This window comes from Bidens hawaiensis, unplaced genomic scaffold (assembly GCF_021521415.1).
Source record: "Bidens hawaiensis isolate Kalapana, Puna unplaced genomic scaffold, B.hawaiensis_p1.1 tig00053460_1, whole genome shotgun sequence".
NCBI lineage: Eukaryota > Viridiplantae > Streptophyta > Magnoliopsida > Asterales > Asteraceae > Bidens > Bidens hawaiensis.
Window position 1 is genome coordinate 65,986 of NW_027499640.1, and position 17,989 is coordinate 83,974.

Here is a 17,989-nt window from a genome sequence, read left to right on the forward strand (position 1 = left end):
TATAACAACTTTGAGAGGGATATTAATTGTTTATCAGATTCAGATGGTTGTTTGTTGACTGAAGCAAAAAAGTGCACTTATTTATGGTCCGAGTATGAATCGGGGATAGAGGAGCTCGCTAAATTGTTTTACAGTTGGTGATGTTTCATGTGATGCAATTTTCCAATCGAACAAGTGTATCTTTATTTGAACTTTGAAGTGATCCATGTTACTAGTTTCTTAGTATTATCCCCTCTTAACACAACCCTTTGTAGGTACATGTTACATCTCAGTGGCCTGCCACTATTACAAATTTACATATATAAAAAATTAAGACACGCGTCACATCAAAATAACTAACTCTTTTATCTCATATTCAACACACTCGAGATGACAACTTAATGACCACTAAAATCACAATGAGAGTTAAGAATATAAATCATAATGATAATGATTTGTAAAACGGGCGTTTAAAAGGGTAGAATATCAAATCTTAACTTTCCTACTCTTCAAACAACCATTAGAGGATTTATCAAACGACCGTTTGAAGGGTAAGATATCAAATCATAGCCCTCTATTTTTCTAACGATTATTTGAAAAAAGGATAGTAAAGTGTTAAAACCAAGCATGCAAATATTTTAACTTTGAAATCTATAAAAAGTTAGCTAATCTGTTTAAAATAAGTATATTTAGTTTACCACTATCAATTATCAACATTAAAGCTTTTGCATTAAAGTTTTACTTTAAAATCTAGAAATAGGTTAGTTGCCCCTAGTTGAACTTGACATACAACAATTACAAAAAGAAATTTATCAAAATGGCATATTTATAAAATGTGGTTCCAAGTTTATCCCCCCTAATTCAAGTTTTCAACTTTGTCCTTTTGGTATCTCGTCGGCGGCGACATGTTAGCGAATACCAATGATGTGTTACTGAACAATCGGATAACGACACGTGGCCGGAATAGGTCGTGGACGATGTGTTCTCCGACCCATTTAATCACTGACAATAAGTTTTGTTAACGACGTCAACGACGGGCTGCCATACCTGACACTCGTGTTCATATCGCCGGTGATGACTTGCCGGATCTCATGGCCGGCGACTTGTTGACATAACATAAGGTTGACGATGCGTTTATGTTGCTAACATAGGGTAGCAGCGATGCGTTATCCACTAACGCATCGTGGAACCCCTGCTTTAAACATTAACACATCGCTGCTACCTTATGTTAGCAACATAACACATCAGCAACCCTATGTTATGTCAACAAGTCGTCGGCATTCGCTAACATGTCGCCGGCGACGAGATACTAAAGAGACAAAGTTGGAAACTTGAATTAGGGGGGACAAACTTGGAACCACATTCTATAAATGGGCTATTTTGGAAATTTTCCCCAATAATAAATTGGGGAAAGTGAATATGGTGCTGTAAGTCGTCTAACATTACACGCGAAACACATCAAAACTACGTAGTTTTGATTAAAAACCTAATTTTGTTTCTTTTCAAGATGATCCCTAATAATATTGACAAACAAAAAACCATCAAATTTCTCTAAATTCGTTAGGTCCTGTGCAATGTCTTTTTCCTCGTCATGTGTTCATAAAGTGAACTTGATCCTCAAACCTAAACCAATAAAATCTTTTTATTGCAAGAACAGTTCCATTCCGAACCAAACAGTTTCGTATATTCGTTCGGCAGCACAGCAGTGCCTGAGCTACATCGAAAAAATTGATCAATTCCCCATGTAAGGCCCCGTTACCGGTGCCCTACTTTGGATGTTGGATTTACTCATAAACACAGTTCTAAATATCAGAGTTAATTAAAACTTGCCGCGGAATATAAATCTTTCATAAACATCACATATCAAATCATAAACATGTCTTAAAACATTCATCTTGTCCTTCAAAATCAAAACATAACTTATAAAACATAACAGGTCTTCAGATGCCAGACTCTTATTCTTCTGCCATGTGTCCCCGCTCAAGCCAGCTGTCTCATTCTAGTCATCTGTGTGCATACTAAAAGTCAGCTACGCTGAGTGAGTTCTAGTTAATCATGCATCATACATCATACATTACATACACTTACCTTCAATTATGCACCCGAAGATACATAATAATTACTTTACTAATTTACTTTCATACATACATTCATACTTTATTACTTTCATACTTTATGTTTACTATCCATATTATCTCAGATGTTATTGGGGTCTGATCCCTTTCTTTTCTATCTCGGATATTATTAGGATCTGATCCATCTTTCCTTTGTCTATCTCAGATATTATTAGGGTCTGATCCCTTTTTTGTCTATCTCAGATATTAGTAGGGTCTGATCCCTCTTTACTTCTCTATCTAAGATATTATTAGGGTCTGGTCCCTTTCTTCTCTATCTTCGTACGTTCTGTCTTTACATACCCGTAACATACATATACTTTCTTTAATTATTCATACATACTCATATCATTCATCTTTCATATACATACCTCCCTTGTCAATACGTGCAATATCCGAAGATCGTTCACGTACCGACAAGCTTTCATTCACAATCATAGCATAATATCTATCACATAAATCATACATGGCATACACTTACCATTTAAGGTAAGTGTATTAACTATCACATCGAGTATGCACACAGCCCCGAAAACATAACAAGGAAATGGGGCTAGAAACTCACCTGAATGCGGTTACGTTCACTGTTAATCGTAATCCCTTTCTTGAGCTGTGCACGGCTAACTGTATAATATTTACATGTATCAATTAACTATTACTACTCGTATCGTATTTCTATCTTTATATAACCCACAACGAACGGGGGTTCGGGGGCAGCGCCCCTGGCAGCGGGGTTCTGGGGGCAGAGCCCCTGGCTGGGGTTAAGCTGCCAGGTCTGCTTCGAAAAATTTTATTTTCATTAACTGTCTTAACGCATTTTCCATTAGGATTTTAAGTTATTACTTTATTCACCTACTCATTCGTTACAGTGAATTAAGCCTGATTCGTTAGCCCGATTCGTGGTCTAGTACTGGATTACTTTTACTTAGCGTTTTAAGCGAACTTAATCATTAAGCGAACTTAACTTTAAGTGAACTTAACATTAAGCGAACTTAGCATTAAACGAACTTAACCAGTAGCGAACTTATACATCAGCGAAGTTTACAATAGGCGAACTTGGCGTGCTGCAAACTTATGTACGCGCGAACTTATACACGGGCTAACATATCTAGCAAAGTTATCAGCAGCATCGATGGGATTGCTTTTGAGCTCATAAACATCTCTATTTTAACATGTGAACCTTGATATGATGTTAATCAATCCCGTAAACATACCCAATGTCATTTTCGGATAAGACTCGGCCCAGAAAAGCATAAAGTTTGGACCTTTAAGCTAAAACGTTCAATACTAGATCAAAGGTTTATTTTAAACGAGTCGTGCCTAGCCGTGGGTTCATTAAGTTTGTATTTTAACATCAAGGTTGCTACTTTACGTTTCATTTATACCCGATCTACTCTTGTTTTAAGTTTCAAGACTAAACGTTTATAAAAACGTAAACTTTAAAGGTAAAAAGGCATACCTTTATGTGTTCTTCGGTCTTGGTTAGCTTGTTTATGGCCTCTAAATCTTGTATATAACTCGTATAATAACGATCTAATCACCAACTAGCTTTTGTTTGTCCTCGGATCTCACCATTTCTCTCTCGGCCGTATATGCGTGGTGGTGTGTGTGTTAGAGTGTGTAGAGAATAAGATGGAAAGAAATGAGGGTTTAGGGTTTTAGGATGGTTTAGGGGCGGTATTTATATCCCTTAAAGTCCATGAACCTAAGGTTTATTACCCTTTAATCCATCTTAATTATTCCAAGTCCATGATCTTTTCCTTAGTAGATGCTACTTAATATTATTTAACACACGACAACTTATCCAAATCTTTCTTTATTTAATATTATAATATTTAAGATGTTACACCCCAATTTTAGAAAGTGATTAATTAATTGATCCTAATCACCAATAGAAATAAATTAGCAACGACATATATCTTTGAAAAATTTAAATAAATTGGAAAAGGAGATCCACACCAGTGATCAATTAATTCGAAATTGGAGTATGGAGTCATGATTGCGATACGATTAGTTGGGTGGGTTATGGCAGAAAACAAAGAAATATAGTATCCATGTGGGGCAGATATAATTAAAAAAATGTAACAGGTTTTGCAACAAAAACATATGTTGGTTGTGTTGGTTTTGTAACAGGTTTTGCAACAAAAACATATATTTGGTTGTGTTGGTTTTGTAACAGGTTTTGCAACAAAAACATGTGAGGAAGAACACATTGTATAGGGGATGAACGAGCGAACCTAGAGCAGGGATGTGGTCTTTTTGCTTTTCATTATTGCTAAGAAAGTTATGTTTTTAATCAAAACTACGTAGTTTTGATGAGTTTTTCGTGTAAGGTTAAACGGCTAACAGCACCGTACTCACTTTCTCCTAATAAATCACACCAATTATATTGATAGTCTTTATGATTAATTGGGTGTATAATGTGGTAGTTGTAGATAGACGAATACAACATGAAGTCGCGTAGAGCCGTCAATGCCCAAGACAATTACTAAAAAATAGCCCAATGAAAAACATTAATAGGATATATTTATAAATGCATTACTTCATTACTAAGTCTAGACACAATAACATATTGTTAAATAATTTTACATTTTTACTCTTGGCCATTGGGGTTGTGGTTCAATGGAAGATGCAAAGCTTGTAATACACTAAGGTTTGGGGAGGTTGTGGGTTCAAAACCCACTTCCAACAAGGGATTAATGTCACACTCCCGGCCGAAGGCGGAACTCCGTGGCGTGCGTAGATTGAAATCATGCACATGGTATTAAATATAAAAACTCTTTTAAAATAAACCAACAAGTTGTTAAAACCAAACATAATCCAAAATAGAAAACATGACATAGAAATTAATTCATTAAACTTCTAAGTCTGATTCATCCCCTATGTGAAACTTCAAGAATCTTCCTTAATTTCCATAACCTGAAAAACATGCGAGAGTGTCAACTAAAAATAGTTGGTGAGAACATAGGTTTTTAAATAGAAAAATATGTATTATGTTGAAAACATTTTATATGTGTTAAGTTACTTTATATACTTTAGTGATTACAATCAAACCTCTGACACGATTAGCGAGTCATCTAATCCACGATTAGACTATTATGTTTAACGTTTAACGATCGTCGGATTCTGAATACACAGGCCTCTACCCGAGGCCTGAGTGGGCGGGTCGGGCCAATAGATCTATCATCATACTACCACGGGCTTAACAAGTTAATGGTTATACATGCGATTAAGTATACACTCGTAATGATCACACACCATGAATATTATGAATAAAGATTGAATCAAATAGCATTTATAAAACATAGAATAAATAAGTTGCATGTTTCCACCCCAAATTACAAAACATTTAAAAGCATGTAAAAGGGGCTATGATCTCACCTTGCTTGATAGATGAACACGAACACGAGCAAGAGTTAGTTGAACCGGTCACGAGATGCCCTAGATTAAGTTTCGATTTTTAAATTAGTTAGAGTGTCGCATACTAGAATGTTCTAAACCAAGAGCATGACCTCCAGCAAGTTGATTCCCTGGTAAGAGTCACGGGTCCAATGGGATTATTTACGCCACTCTTGCCTTAGGCAGAGCCGTTTGCTTGTCAGATACATACATACCCGGTTTATACTCTATTTGTATACTAACTCAAAGTGTTTTAGAATGGTTTTGATAAATAAGAAAGTACGAGGTTAAAAGTGTAATATCATATAGTTTTATGTATTTATTATCATTTAGGAAAGTATAGGGTTCAAAGTGTAAATATTATAGTTTAGGATGTTTATTGACATTTATGAAAGTATATGGTTTAATGTGTAAATATTATAATCTATGATATTTATTGACATTTATGAAAGTATAAGGTTTAAAGTGTAAATATTTTAATTTATGATTTTTGTGATAATTTTATGAGTTTTTGAAGATCATAAAAACATTCATAGTTGTTCATGGTAAAATTATACTTTTGATCCAAGATCTTGAGAAAATAATTGTGATTTCTTGGAATAACATGATCATTATAATCTTTAAAACAAAAAGTAAGGGTTTTATTAACAATTTACGATGATCATGGTGAGAGTATATGAACAACTATGAAGATTCAAAGGAAAACTCAAGAAAATAAGAACAAACAACAAGAAATTCTTAATAGAAAGCAAAAATGTATAAAACATCAATGAAAAGCAAAATTATTATAAAGACTTACTTGTTTATGCTTAGAGAGAAAAAAAAGAATGTGTTTTGGTGTGAAAAATAATGAGAATGAGAGCCTCTATTTATAGGTCAAAAGTTGAGGTTTAAATATGATTTAGATAGAGATAAAATTTATTTAAAGATTAAGTGATAACTTAATCTTGGAGGGTAGAAGAGTGCCCAGGAAATACATAGAGATAATTATGGATATGTATACCAGGAGTGAAACAAGTGTCCGTGCGCCAGTGGGGGATACTGATTTCTTTCCTGTAGAGGTAGGTCTTCACCAGGGGTCAGTGTTGAGCCCGTTTCTTTTTGCAGTAGTCTTGGATGAGTTGTCAAAGTCGATTCAGGGGACTCTCCCGTGGCGCATGATGTTCGCAGACGATATTGTGTTACTTGCTGAGAAAAAACAACATCTAAACATGAGGCTTGAGGAGTGGCGAACAACCTTAGAGACAAAAGGTTTAAAGATTAGCCAATCTAAGACGGAGTACCTCCACTGTGATTTTGGTGGGATAAACGACAATGAAGACGCACAGATCACAATTGAAGGTCAGGTGGTCCCGCAGGTAACGAAGTTCAAGTATTTAGGATCATTTGTACAGAGCGATGGGGAAATAGACAGTGATGTGACCCACCGAGTTCAGGTAGGATGGTGTAGATGGAAAGCAGCCACAGGTATATTGTGCGACAAGAGTTTCCCGACTAAACTAAAGGGAAAATTCTATAGGGTGGCAGTTAGACCTGCAATGCTATATGAAACAGATTGTTGGGCCATCAAGAAGGCACAAGTGCGGAAGATGGAGGTAGCAGAAATGAGAATGCTACGTTGGATGTGTGGGCACACAAGGCTAGACCGAATAAGAAACGTTGAGTTTCGCGAGAGATTAGGGGTGGCGAACATAGCAGACAAGATAAGAGAGTGGAGATTGAGATGGTTTGGACTTGTAAAGAGAAGACAGACGAGGAATCCTGTTAGATCCGTAGAAAACATTACTATAGAGGGGAGGAGGGGTAGAGGACGACCGAAATTGACTTGGGATGAGTGGATTAGGCATGATTTGATAGACCTAAACCTCTCCGAGGACATGGTTGAGGATAGGAATTCGTGGAGAAGTAGAATTAAAGTTAAGGATTTTTAGAGAGAATTGAATACCTTAGGGCTTAGAATTAACTTATTTAGGTCACATACCATAATGGTATTTCCCTTACATATATTATTATTATTATTATAATTATTATTAGCTTTTATATAGCTGTTAAACTGTGATCTTATTATTAATATTATTATAATTAGTAGTAGTTTTTATATAACTGTTAAACTTTGATTTCCTTTATTTTGCTTCATACACATGTACTTAGAGCCGAGGGTCTCTCTGGAAGCCACATCTTTATTCCTTTGGATAGAGGTACGGTGTGCCTACATCCCACCCTCCCCAGACCCTACTTATAGCTTTGCTGTCGGTGGGATTTTACTGGGTATGATTGATTGATAAGTGATAACTTAATAATAATAATGAATAACTATAATATTAATAAAAATAAAAAGAATGTGTGTGCACATAAAAGTGCACGGCACTTTCAAACCTTTTCTTTTTTCTTTTTTTTTAAACGATTAAATAAACTAACTTGAGGAATAAGTTTAATTTAGAAAGCTCTAGAATGTTTCATTTTTCAATCACAAGGTTTAGTTAAATACTTATAATAAAAATAATATTAATATTGATAACAAAATATTTTGTTACATGTTATAAAATATTAATCTAGGCATTCCGGTTCAACGTGTCATATTAACGATTAAACATGTTTATGATGAAATGAGTATAGGATCATATAATTACGCATACAAAGTTAATGTTATTTAAGAAATAACATATAATTCAACACTAATAAATGTAGACGATGAAATGAATAGAGAACTTGATTAAATGAGTAAAAAAACTAGCGTTTATTAACATGAAAATCCATAGGTGTTACAATTAAGAAATTCACCTTTCAAGAAAACTTTTTTTTACTCTTTTCAAGGCCATTATTGGTTAATTTGGTTTCTTATCAACCCAATTTACCTAGTAATGTAGAAAAGAATTAAGTTTTAAACTTTTTTTTTTTGAATTTCAGATTCTCATCGAGACCATACACTAATCGTTCGCCGAGTTGGATCTTGGCCCGGCACTGAAGTCGTGATATGTGAAGATTTTTTGTGTCCCCTACTTAATAAAATCTAATTATCTTCGTCATTATTAAAAATGCTTAGTTAACATTAGACAATGTGGGGTTTGCCATTATAAAAAAAAAACTCTGAAAATGTGTGTAGAAGGCTAAAAGTGAAATGACAATTGGTGGAGTGATGAGTCATTTTACTTAGCGTGTGACGCGTAATATATAATACTACTAATAATAATAAGTTGTGTAATTAATAATAATTCATTCATACGATGGTATAAAGCAAGCCAAAGAAGCCAGAGACAACCATCAACACTTTGTTTGTTCCTCCAATTTCTTCAAACTTTCTCATACTCTGTGTGTGTGTGCGTGTAATTCTAAATCACATGGCGAAGAAGACGCTACTTTTTATTATACTGTTGTTGCATTGCCTCGTATTTAATTCTTCAATCGCTCAAGAAGATACCTTTGACGTCCGTCAACACCTCTCTACCGTAACAAGGTAATTGCTTTAGGTTTAATCTATTAATTCCAATTGTTAATTTTTCATGATCAATTTACCAACGACCTTACGAAATTTGAATAGGATTGGTGGTTAGATATTATTCTATACAAATCAAAGTATTATGAATATTACAGAGGTTCAATGAGGGCACTCATGATATTCTAATTCACTAATTTGGGAATAATAATTATAATAAAATTAGGAATTTGAATGATTTTCAATTCAGAGTAAACACACACACAATTAAAATGCAGAAACACAAGCATTTACGAGGTTTGGTCTAAGATGACCTACGTCCATGGAACTAGGAATTTATTTATTGCTTTATGCTCTTTACTCTCCTAATGAGAGATTTCAAGTACAATTAATGCAATATAGAGAGTAGAGACGAGTCTAGAGTTTCTAGCTTAGGGAACAAGAAAACATAAACGGGCCCTAGTAAAGAGATACAGGGCCGGCCCAAATACCTCGCATGTATTCATTCTTCATTAAACACAAAACATGTCTTCAAGTAAACCGAGCCCAAGTCTCCACAAACTCAACTTTATAAACATTACATTTAGTTTATATAGTTCTGTGTTCATGCTATTATTATTATTATTATTATTATTATTATTATTATTATTATTATTATTATTATTATACAAGTGCACAACCTGTTTGAACAACATTGTTTCATGAATTAAAGAAATTCTGATTGTTTGATATGTAACTTAGGAAACGGTTTATGTTTCGGTTGCAGATACCAGGCCTCAAAAGACATCAAAGAAAACGCGTTTGAGTCTTCAAAAATTCCTGATCAGTGTCATCCTATCCACCTAAATCTTGTGGTATTTCCGTTATCGATTATGTTTGTAGCATGTGCACAATTAATCACTAGCAACAAACGATGAAAGTTGTGATATTTGCAGGCAAGACATGGAACACGTGCACCTACCAAGAAACGAATGAAAGATTTGGAAATATTATCGACTCAATTAAAATCCCTTATCCAAAATGCAAAACAAAAAGGATCTTCATTGGAGAATATTCCTTCATGGTTGTCGACATGGAGTTCTCCATGGAAGGGGAAAGTCAAAGGCGGAGAGTTAATAACCCATGGAGAAGAGGAAATGTATCATCTTGGAATCCGAATCAGAGAACGGTTTCACCAACTGTTTAGTGATGATTATCACCCGGACATATATCAGATACGGGCATCACAGGTTCGTGGTTCATAGTTTATAGCCCATATAATTTTAAAGGCGTTTCAGTTTTTAAAAGTTAATAGTTTAACATACTTTTTTAATCGTGGAATAGATTCCCCGCGCGTCGGCTAGTGCTGTAGCCTTTGGTATGGGGATGTTTAGCGGGAGAGGGAATCTTGGAGCCGGAAATCATCGAGCTTTCGCGATTTTGAGTGAAAGTCGTGCAAGTGATATCATGTTGAGATTTCATGATTGTTGTCAAAACTACAAGGTACACAATTATTGCTATAGACGGGTCAATCGGGTTGTATATTATCACAAACGGGTCAACAGTTTTTTAGCTAAAAAGTTTGTTTTTAATGTGTACAACCTCGTGAACCGTTTTTAGTGAAAGATCGAAGTCATTACTATAATAATATTGTTTTGTAATCATAATTAGTGCCTTTGTGTTGCAGGTTTATAGGAAACGACAGGAACCAGCTGTTTATAAGCTTAAAGAGCCTGTATTAGATGAAATTACCCGTTCATTAGCAGCACGTTATGAACTTAATTTCACAATAAAGGATACTTCCACACTTTGGTTTCTATGCAAGCAGGTAAATTACTGTTTCTTGAGTCTCGTGCAATATAGGTTTACATTATTATTTATTTAGGATTTTTTTCTGGGGTATTAAAATTTGCAGGAAGCATCTTTGCTGGACAAAACTGATCAAGCTTGTGGTCTTTTCAGTAATGATGAGGTAAATTTGTACTCGTTCTGAATTATGGTAACGCAAGTAGTTATTAGTTATATGTATGAAAATGTTGGCTAAATGTGTAACATGTGCATGTGCAGATAAAATTGCTAGAATGGACGGATGATCTGGAAATGTTTATCGTAAAGGGTTATGGTAACTCACTAAATTATCGAATGGGAGTACCGTTGTTGAATGATGTCATTATGTCCATGGAGACGGCCATTAAAGCAAAAGAAGGTAATATAAAAAAGGTTAACATTTGACATTGAATATTATATTAAAGTAATTAACTCTATATTTCAGAAGGATATGCACCTGGTAGTTATGAGAAGGCGAGATTACGGTTTGCTCATGCAGAGACATTGGTTCCTTTTTCATGTTTGATTGGGCTCTTTCTTGAAGGATCTGGTGAATGCTTTCTCTTTTTATTTAATGATTAATATGTATTTTGCTAAATTCTGTTTTTTTAATATTTAATTGTTTGATATTGTGTTTAGAGTTTGACAAAATTCAAAGAGAAGAGCCGTTGGAGTCTCCCCAAAAACCGCCACAGAAAAGAACATGGAGGGGCAGCACGGTGGCTCCTTTTGCTGGGAATAATGTTTTAGTTTTATATAGCTGTTCGGGAAATGACACGAATAAATACTTTGTGCAAGTGCTACACAACGAAAAACCAATTTCCATGGCTGTAAGTTTTTTCTTTCTGTATAGAGAATTAGAGATAATGTATATGTGTTGGCGTTTTGAGTTAGTTTCAAAATTAATTCTGGTATTTTATATAAATAGAGATCATTACAAATGCACAGAACTAATTCCTAGTTATATTTTCATAGTAATAGAGCCTTCATACATCAACCACACCGATTAGTCTGATCTTTAGTCGATCGAGTTATTTGGTTTTTTGGTGGTTAGCTGATTCGGTTTCGATCCAAGTCATAAGGCTTTACTTCTAAGTTTTATTGGGCCATAGTGGGTTCAATTTCTGTTTTGGGGTTCAAAAGTTTTCTTCAGAGATTGGGTTTCTGTGTCTTTACACTGTATAACTGAAGATTGCAACTAAATCAGCTATTGATTTCAGTTTGTAAATTTCTTCATGTATTGTCTGTGTATGCTTAATTAAGTCGACATTTGTTAAACAATCCGGTTAGATCTTTGTCTCTCAAAATCAGTAATCAGTCTATCACGAATCCTAGATCTGTTACCGTCACCTAGTTCTAATCCAGCCTTGGGTACAGGTTCATCATTAGAGACAAATCAAAGTCAAATGACGTCACAATTCCAGGAATAGTTATTGACTTAGTAATTCTAAAAATACTGGTCAAAGTAAACTTCACGAGTCCAAGATTGGCTCAGTGGAGTATGTTTGCTCAAATCGGTCTTGTAAGCCTCAACAAAGATGATGACCCAAGCCCAGGTAAACGCCTGTTGATGTTGATAAACCACTCGGTGCATACCTCCCTAATCTCAGTCTCTAGCTAGAATAATAAGTTAAGGTGTCATTTAATGAATAACCTTATAGTTTAGAAACCTCATATGCTGACCTGAGTATTGTTTTTGAAGAAATACCCCTGCCTCATCTTAACATTGAGTTCTTCACCAGAGGCAGAAGCCGAATTAAAGAAGAAAGTTGAAGTGCATGAGTTATTTCCTTCTAAAAAGGTCAAATCAGAGGTGAAATACATTGCTTTCTGAGGAAGTCCCGTGCATGTTCTTCTATACCTGGAGAGTGAAGATATCATGATTGCAGTTAAACATGCCATTGTCTTCATTCGAGAATATATTATTTGGTTGCTGAAAGCCACTGCTGTTTGATTTTGGATAGAGATGGAGGAATGATGCTGGAATGAATATGGTCGTCAGATTAATGGGCATGTTTTGGAGAGCGGTTATTATATTCTGTTATCCACATGATCTTAGTAGTTAGTATCTTGGTAATCAAAGGTTGCCTGCTGGCCAGGTTTAAACATGCTTTAGGCTGTTTTAGACTAGTTTAGACTGTTTTTGTCTTGTTTAGACTAGTTTAGGCCAATCAGGACAGGCTTTTTGTGCCTTTGACGATTATGGTTAGTGGCGGCTGTAACTGTTATCAATTTAGGGCTACTGCTAGGTGTGTTTTCAGGATGTAGGGTGTGTTTGGGATTCCTTATTTGAGTGAAAAAGGACTTCTTGTTAAAAGACCTTATTAACTTATGGATTTTTAAAAGAAGTTTTAAAAAAAATGTTTGGATTAGCTTATGTGATGGAGAAAACCAAAATGACTAAAAAGGACACTCTTTTTTAAAAGAAGTGTAATGGGTTTTGAGTGTTAGAAGGGTGTAATAGGTAAACCAAACACATTAAGTTAATAAGTTAGGAAATCATAACTTTTCAAAACCCTCTTATTTTGCCTTGGCCAAAAGTTAAAAACCATAAGTCCTTAATGTTTGCCAAACACCTTTTACACATTATTAACTTTTTAAAATGTTAATAAGTTATAAGTTGATGGAAATAAGGAATCCCAAACACCCCCATAGTGGATGGGCATTCTATTGAAATACCCAAATACAGATTGTGATATTAGTTATTTCAGAATTTTGTTGTAAATGCAATAATATCAAGTTCTCTAACTAGTCCTTTTTTGCAGCTAATTTCTCTTAGAATCTTCATATTTTAATCAAGCTTCTAGTTTTCATTCTCTTTGTTGATACTATTTATTCTCTTGTCAACAGGGATGTGGGGGTACTGATTTCTGTCCATTCCAAGTTTTTAAGGTACTTTACTCCCATTAACTCGCTCTCAGAGATAGATATATGTCTGTATATATATAGATGTGTATATCTCTCTCTATCTCTCTCATCTGGTTTGTCAATTTTGTTTTGTATGTTGGATAAGTGTTTACCTTTTCTTCTCCAGGAAAAAATAGCAGCTGTCCACTTGAAGCACAGCTATGATAACCTATGTAATGCCTGCGTGGAAAAACCTCGCAAGTCATACACGACCCAATTATTTGAAATGCTGAGCTGGATTTTGTCTGGAAAGAGCAAGGATAAGGTGCCTCCAAAAGTAGAGCTATAAATAGATCAGTTCACCACTTTTTAACTTCCAAAACCCGCGTGGAGGACAGTGCCTGTACGCCTGAATCAGTATAGTTTGTAGAACAATTTGATTCGTGTCTTTAGCAACAGAAAGCTTTCATTTGCTAGTACTTTTGTTTCAGTCTCTTGTTAGGGTTTTTGATTGTTTTTAATGCGAACCTGTTTTGGCTCATTTTATATCTAACAGAAATGGAAAACAAGAAATCTTGAACTTATATAAAAATTATCAGAAAGAATATAAAGTATAGATTCTGGTCTAAACAAAAAATATTGCACAAAAAGAATGCCTTGTTCTATCTGACCACTATGTAACAATTGTACAAAACCATTCTGTATAATAATCTTTTATTCTCAATTAATAGAACCAAATTAAGTGTGGGTCGGGTCGGGAAGTGAAGATATGAGGTCTTCTCTAGATTGTGATTGCCTACTTTGCAGCCGCATCTGACTTCTGTGAGGAGCGGTGTAGAATGCACCGTCAAATTGCATCTGCCCCAAGTTACTTGATGAAATACTATGTGTGATGCTGCTACTGTTACTGCTCGATAATGATGCGTATAGTGCTGGCTCAGAAACCTGTGTATTGCTGCCAAACGGCCTCTTTTGTACACGTGCCACAGGACTAAGTGGCGTCTTCATTCTTCCCTCTCCTGAAACACCATATAACATGTCTAAAATCAGTAACACATGATATATACTTATATATATATTAACCAGAAATTAGTGTTAAAATATTTTACCTGTTATAATAGGACTCCATCGCCGAGAATTGAAAGGATTTGATATATTAATAACAGAAGCCCCTGATGCATTTCGGTGCCTATGAAACAGACGCGGCACACACCTACCAACACGTGCTAACGCACACACTAACAAACCTAAAGAAATCACCAAAATGGCAGAAAGAGTGAAAGGGTGCATCTCAATCTGAAACAATTTATAATTATAACCATTCACTTTCGTCGAAAATACTTTTCCACCCTCCAACAAGGCAACCCGGTTGTCCACGTTATCCCTCCAGAACCAATATTCACTTGACTGTCTTTTATATGCAAACCTTCTCTCAACAACAAAACAACATATGGTGCTCTGAAACAATACTGTTCTATAAAAGGCTGAGCTGGCACACTAACCTTAGCCACATTCCATGTTTTTTCACAAAATTCCCGACCCTTGCGTAAAACCTCGTCAAGTGGTGCATTACCACTCAAGTTGAAAAACCGGTAAACGACGAAAAAACCTGACATTGCATAAAACTGTCCACGTGGACGAGGTAAGTTGTCTTGAAGAGCACACGGGTTCAACTTACAATCGATCGGTTGACTTTTATTAGACCATTCTGATGAATTGACACTAATTCTTGCCAACTTGCTGCATTCTTCCCAATTAACTGAACCCAAATCCCGGTTTTCGGGCTTTTATCGTGTCGAAAAAACCGATTGGCACATTGGGCAATTGTATTTCTCGTTGTAACCCGACTGTAAACATGGATGCTTTACGACAGCTTTTCCCTTGATTACATCAGTTTTTGTAAACTCACGACTCGTTTTTAGTAAATAAACAACTGATTTATCAAAAGCATCGTTAAGACCATAGCCCGCAAGAGAATAGCCGCTTAACTGATGGTTCACGGGTCCAATGTTTAGGTCCAAGCTAGTCTCGTTATTAGCACGATCACGGTTCTCAAATGTGACCTGTAAAGAGGAACCGCCTAAATCAAGTGCACCATATGTTTGTTTGTTCGGGCTAGCTCCCAACATATGTGTATGATAATTTAATGCAATCCATCCAAAATAAGCTTCCTCGGTGCCACTAATAATTTTAACCCACTCTCGTTCACACACAAACGACGACTTTTTCATAATTGACCACGCGTTGGTCAACAACCAGTCTGAGTCAGCAGTCGGTAACCGTCTCACACCAGCTGTCGCGTAAAGAAACAATGACGTCGTCTTATGTGCGTGTTTAGGGATTTGTTTTTCAGCCCAGCCAAGGAGTGGGTTTATGGCTTGGGTCAAACCCGTTACATTATGGACCAGCTTGTCAAACCCGGGCTCGGTTTCCTTACGATTATAAGCCCGCCCGCTTTGTGAACTGGGTTTACTTTGAAGATCTCTGGGTAATGACTTTAACATAATCGGGAGATTCCCGTCTTTTTGGCGGTTTATGGATGCTTGATATACAAAAACCCGTGTTCCTGTGCTACCACAATCGAGTACAACGAAGAAGCGAGTCGATTGTTGAGACCAGCTTGGGTATAAATGCAAGAACCCATAGATAATACAAGTAAGAACCAGCAAGCAGATGAAAACTGTTGCGGGTCGGGCCCACTTTAGTTTTACAGTGGCCAGTGGTGGCGATTTGTCCTTTGAAAAACTTAAAGCGTTGTTTTCTCTTAATAACTGAGGGTTAAGATTGCCTTCTTCTGGATCAAGCTGATTATACTTGGAGAAATCTTGAAGTGATGACGAGAGTCTTAGATTGTTTTTGTATTTAGAGCTGGAAAAACCAAACCCGCGAGGTGGGCCGCTCGGTGGCAATTCAGATGGCGTGTATGGTGTAGCAAACGGTTTTGGAGATGAAAAACGAGTTGTAATAGAGGAAACAGCTTCTTTGATTCCATTGAACACCATGTTTGTAGAGATTTAAGGGAAGTAATATGCCTTCCCAATGTAAGTATAGATACTCACATCTCATCTTCACGAAACATGATAGAAGTTATGAAATGAATGTGCAAGAGTAGTGATATCAACTGTCAGGTTGACCTGCAAAACCATAAAGTCAGAGTTAAACAGGATGATATGGGATTCGTCTAAGGTGTCACATAACATTTTTGAATGTATTAATCATCTAACAACGAACCCTAAAGATCAAAGCTTGCACTATGTGTCAAAAAACTGAGTTTTGAGTGTACTTGTCATTTTAATTTAGTGCTGCTTGTTGTTTTGACTTTTTTAATTACCGGTTCAAACCTCAAGATTTGAGTGATATTTATGCAAAAATCATGAGTGGTGTTAGCACCTGGAGAAATCAAGAAGCAACATAAGATTTGTTCTGATAAAAAAGCCCAATCCGAGAAGGGCAATTTCTCCATATTCCATTACTACAGTTTCATATTAAAAACAAAGACAAGCAACAAATGAAGGACAAACGTGATCTAATACTGCTATGAATGGCTATTGGCCTTGACTGTTGTGGCAACTACGAGATCATAACAGTGAGTGGATCTATGCAACAAACAAACAATCAATCAATCAATCAATCAAAATTGGAAGCATGATTGGATGCAGAGAAGAAAAGTAAATTGAAATAGATAACATAAAATGAGTAGTGGGTACTTAGGGATTCCGGAGCAATGGGTTTAAAGGTTTAGATCTGGCGCCAAGAGTATGAATTGTTAATTGAAACAAGTAATTGAACTTAGTTGCCGGAGATCAGAATCAGGCGTCGGATATATAATAATAATAATAATAATAATAATAATAATAATAGTATAGATCGGATCCAAAATGACGAAGGAAAGAAGAGAAGAGAAGTGATATAGAGGCTCGCCGTGTTGATCACTTCCGTTCCGACACAACCTACGCAACGCAACGACTCCTTTTCATTAAACTAAACTTTGACTCGCCTTTTATTATTATTATTATTATTATTATTATTATTGTGCGTCCCAAATGGGCCAAAATTATAACCCACACAGATTACATTTAGGTTTCTATTATTACGTTGTATTTGGTGCCATTTTTTTTAATATAGTAGTTGGTGACGAATCCCCCGGTTAACGCTTTTGAGGTACGAGATCTATATTCATCCGGATTATTACCCTAAAGCCGCTTTGGTGTTTGTGAAAGGTACATAATGAATCACTTTAATAACACGAGACTATCGGTGAGTAGATTAAAGGAAGACATCAGACATCTCTCATTTATATGGGTGAAACATAGAATGAGAAGAATGGTGTAGGTTTTCATTTTGATTATTTGTATCTAGGTTTATGTCATTGTTTTGGACAAAAATCTGCTGAGGACAATGTATCCAAATC

At 35.7% G+C, this 17,989-nt stretch overlaps 1 protein-coding gene and 1 pseudogene across 2 annotated transcripts; one reads left to right on the forward strand and one right to left on the reverse strand.

The window, feature by feature from the left end:
* Window positions 1-8,830: 8,830 nt before the first annotated feature.
* LOC143600142 (uncharacterized) lies at window positions 8,831-14,110 on the forward strand. The gene is made up of 11 exons (XM_077077913.1): window positions 8,831-8,946; window positions 9,692-9,779; window positions 9,861-10,154; window positions 10,249-10,407; window positions 10,592-10,732; window positions 10,820-10,876; window positions 10,972-11,110; window positions 11,177-11,281; window positions 11,371-11,561; window positions 13,582-13,623; window positions 13,766-14,110. The coding sequence occupies exons 1-11, from the start codon at window positions 8,831-8,833 to the stop codon at window positions 13,925-13,927; spliced, it is 1,494 nt and encodes a 497-aa protein (XP_076934028.1). The 3' UTR covers window positions 13,928-14,110.
* Window positions 14,111-14,123: 13 nt separating this feature from the next.
* LOC143600140 (putative apyrase 7) lies at window positions 14,124-16,699 on the reverse strand (annotated as a pseudogene). The gene is made up of 2 exons (XR_013147420.1): window positions 14,688-16,699; window positions 14,124-14,597 (listed from the first exon to the last, which is right to left on the reverse strand). The product of XR_013147420.1 is annotated as a putative apyrase 7 (transcript).
* Between the last annotated feature and the right edge of the window lie 1,290 nt (window positions 16,700-17,989).

What these genes read in the sequence shown, in the direction of transcription:
- LOC143600142 (XM_077077913.1), top strand. Translation starts at nt 8,831, where the DNA reads ATGGCGAAGAAGACGCTACTTTTTATTATACTGTTGTTGCATTGCCTC. An exon ending in TTTGGTTTCTATGCAAGCAG is followed by an intron (nt 10,733 to 10,819) that starts GTAAATTACTGT and finishes TAAAATTTGCAG; the next exon opens with GAAGCATCTTTGCTGGACAA. An exon ending in GTCTTTTCAGTAATGATGAG is followed by an intron (nt 10,877 to 10,971) that starts GTAAATTTGTAC and finishes GTGCATGTGCAG; the next exon opens with ATAAAATTGCTAGAATGGAC.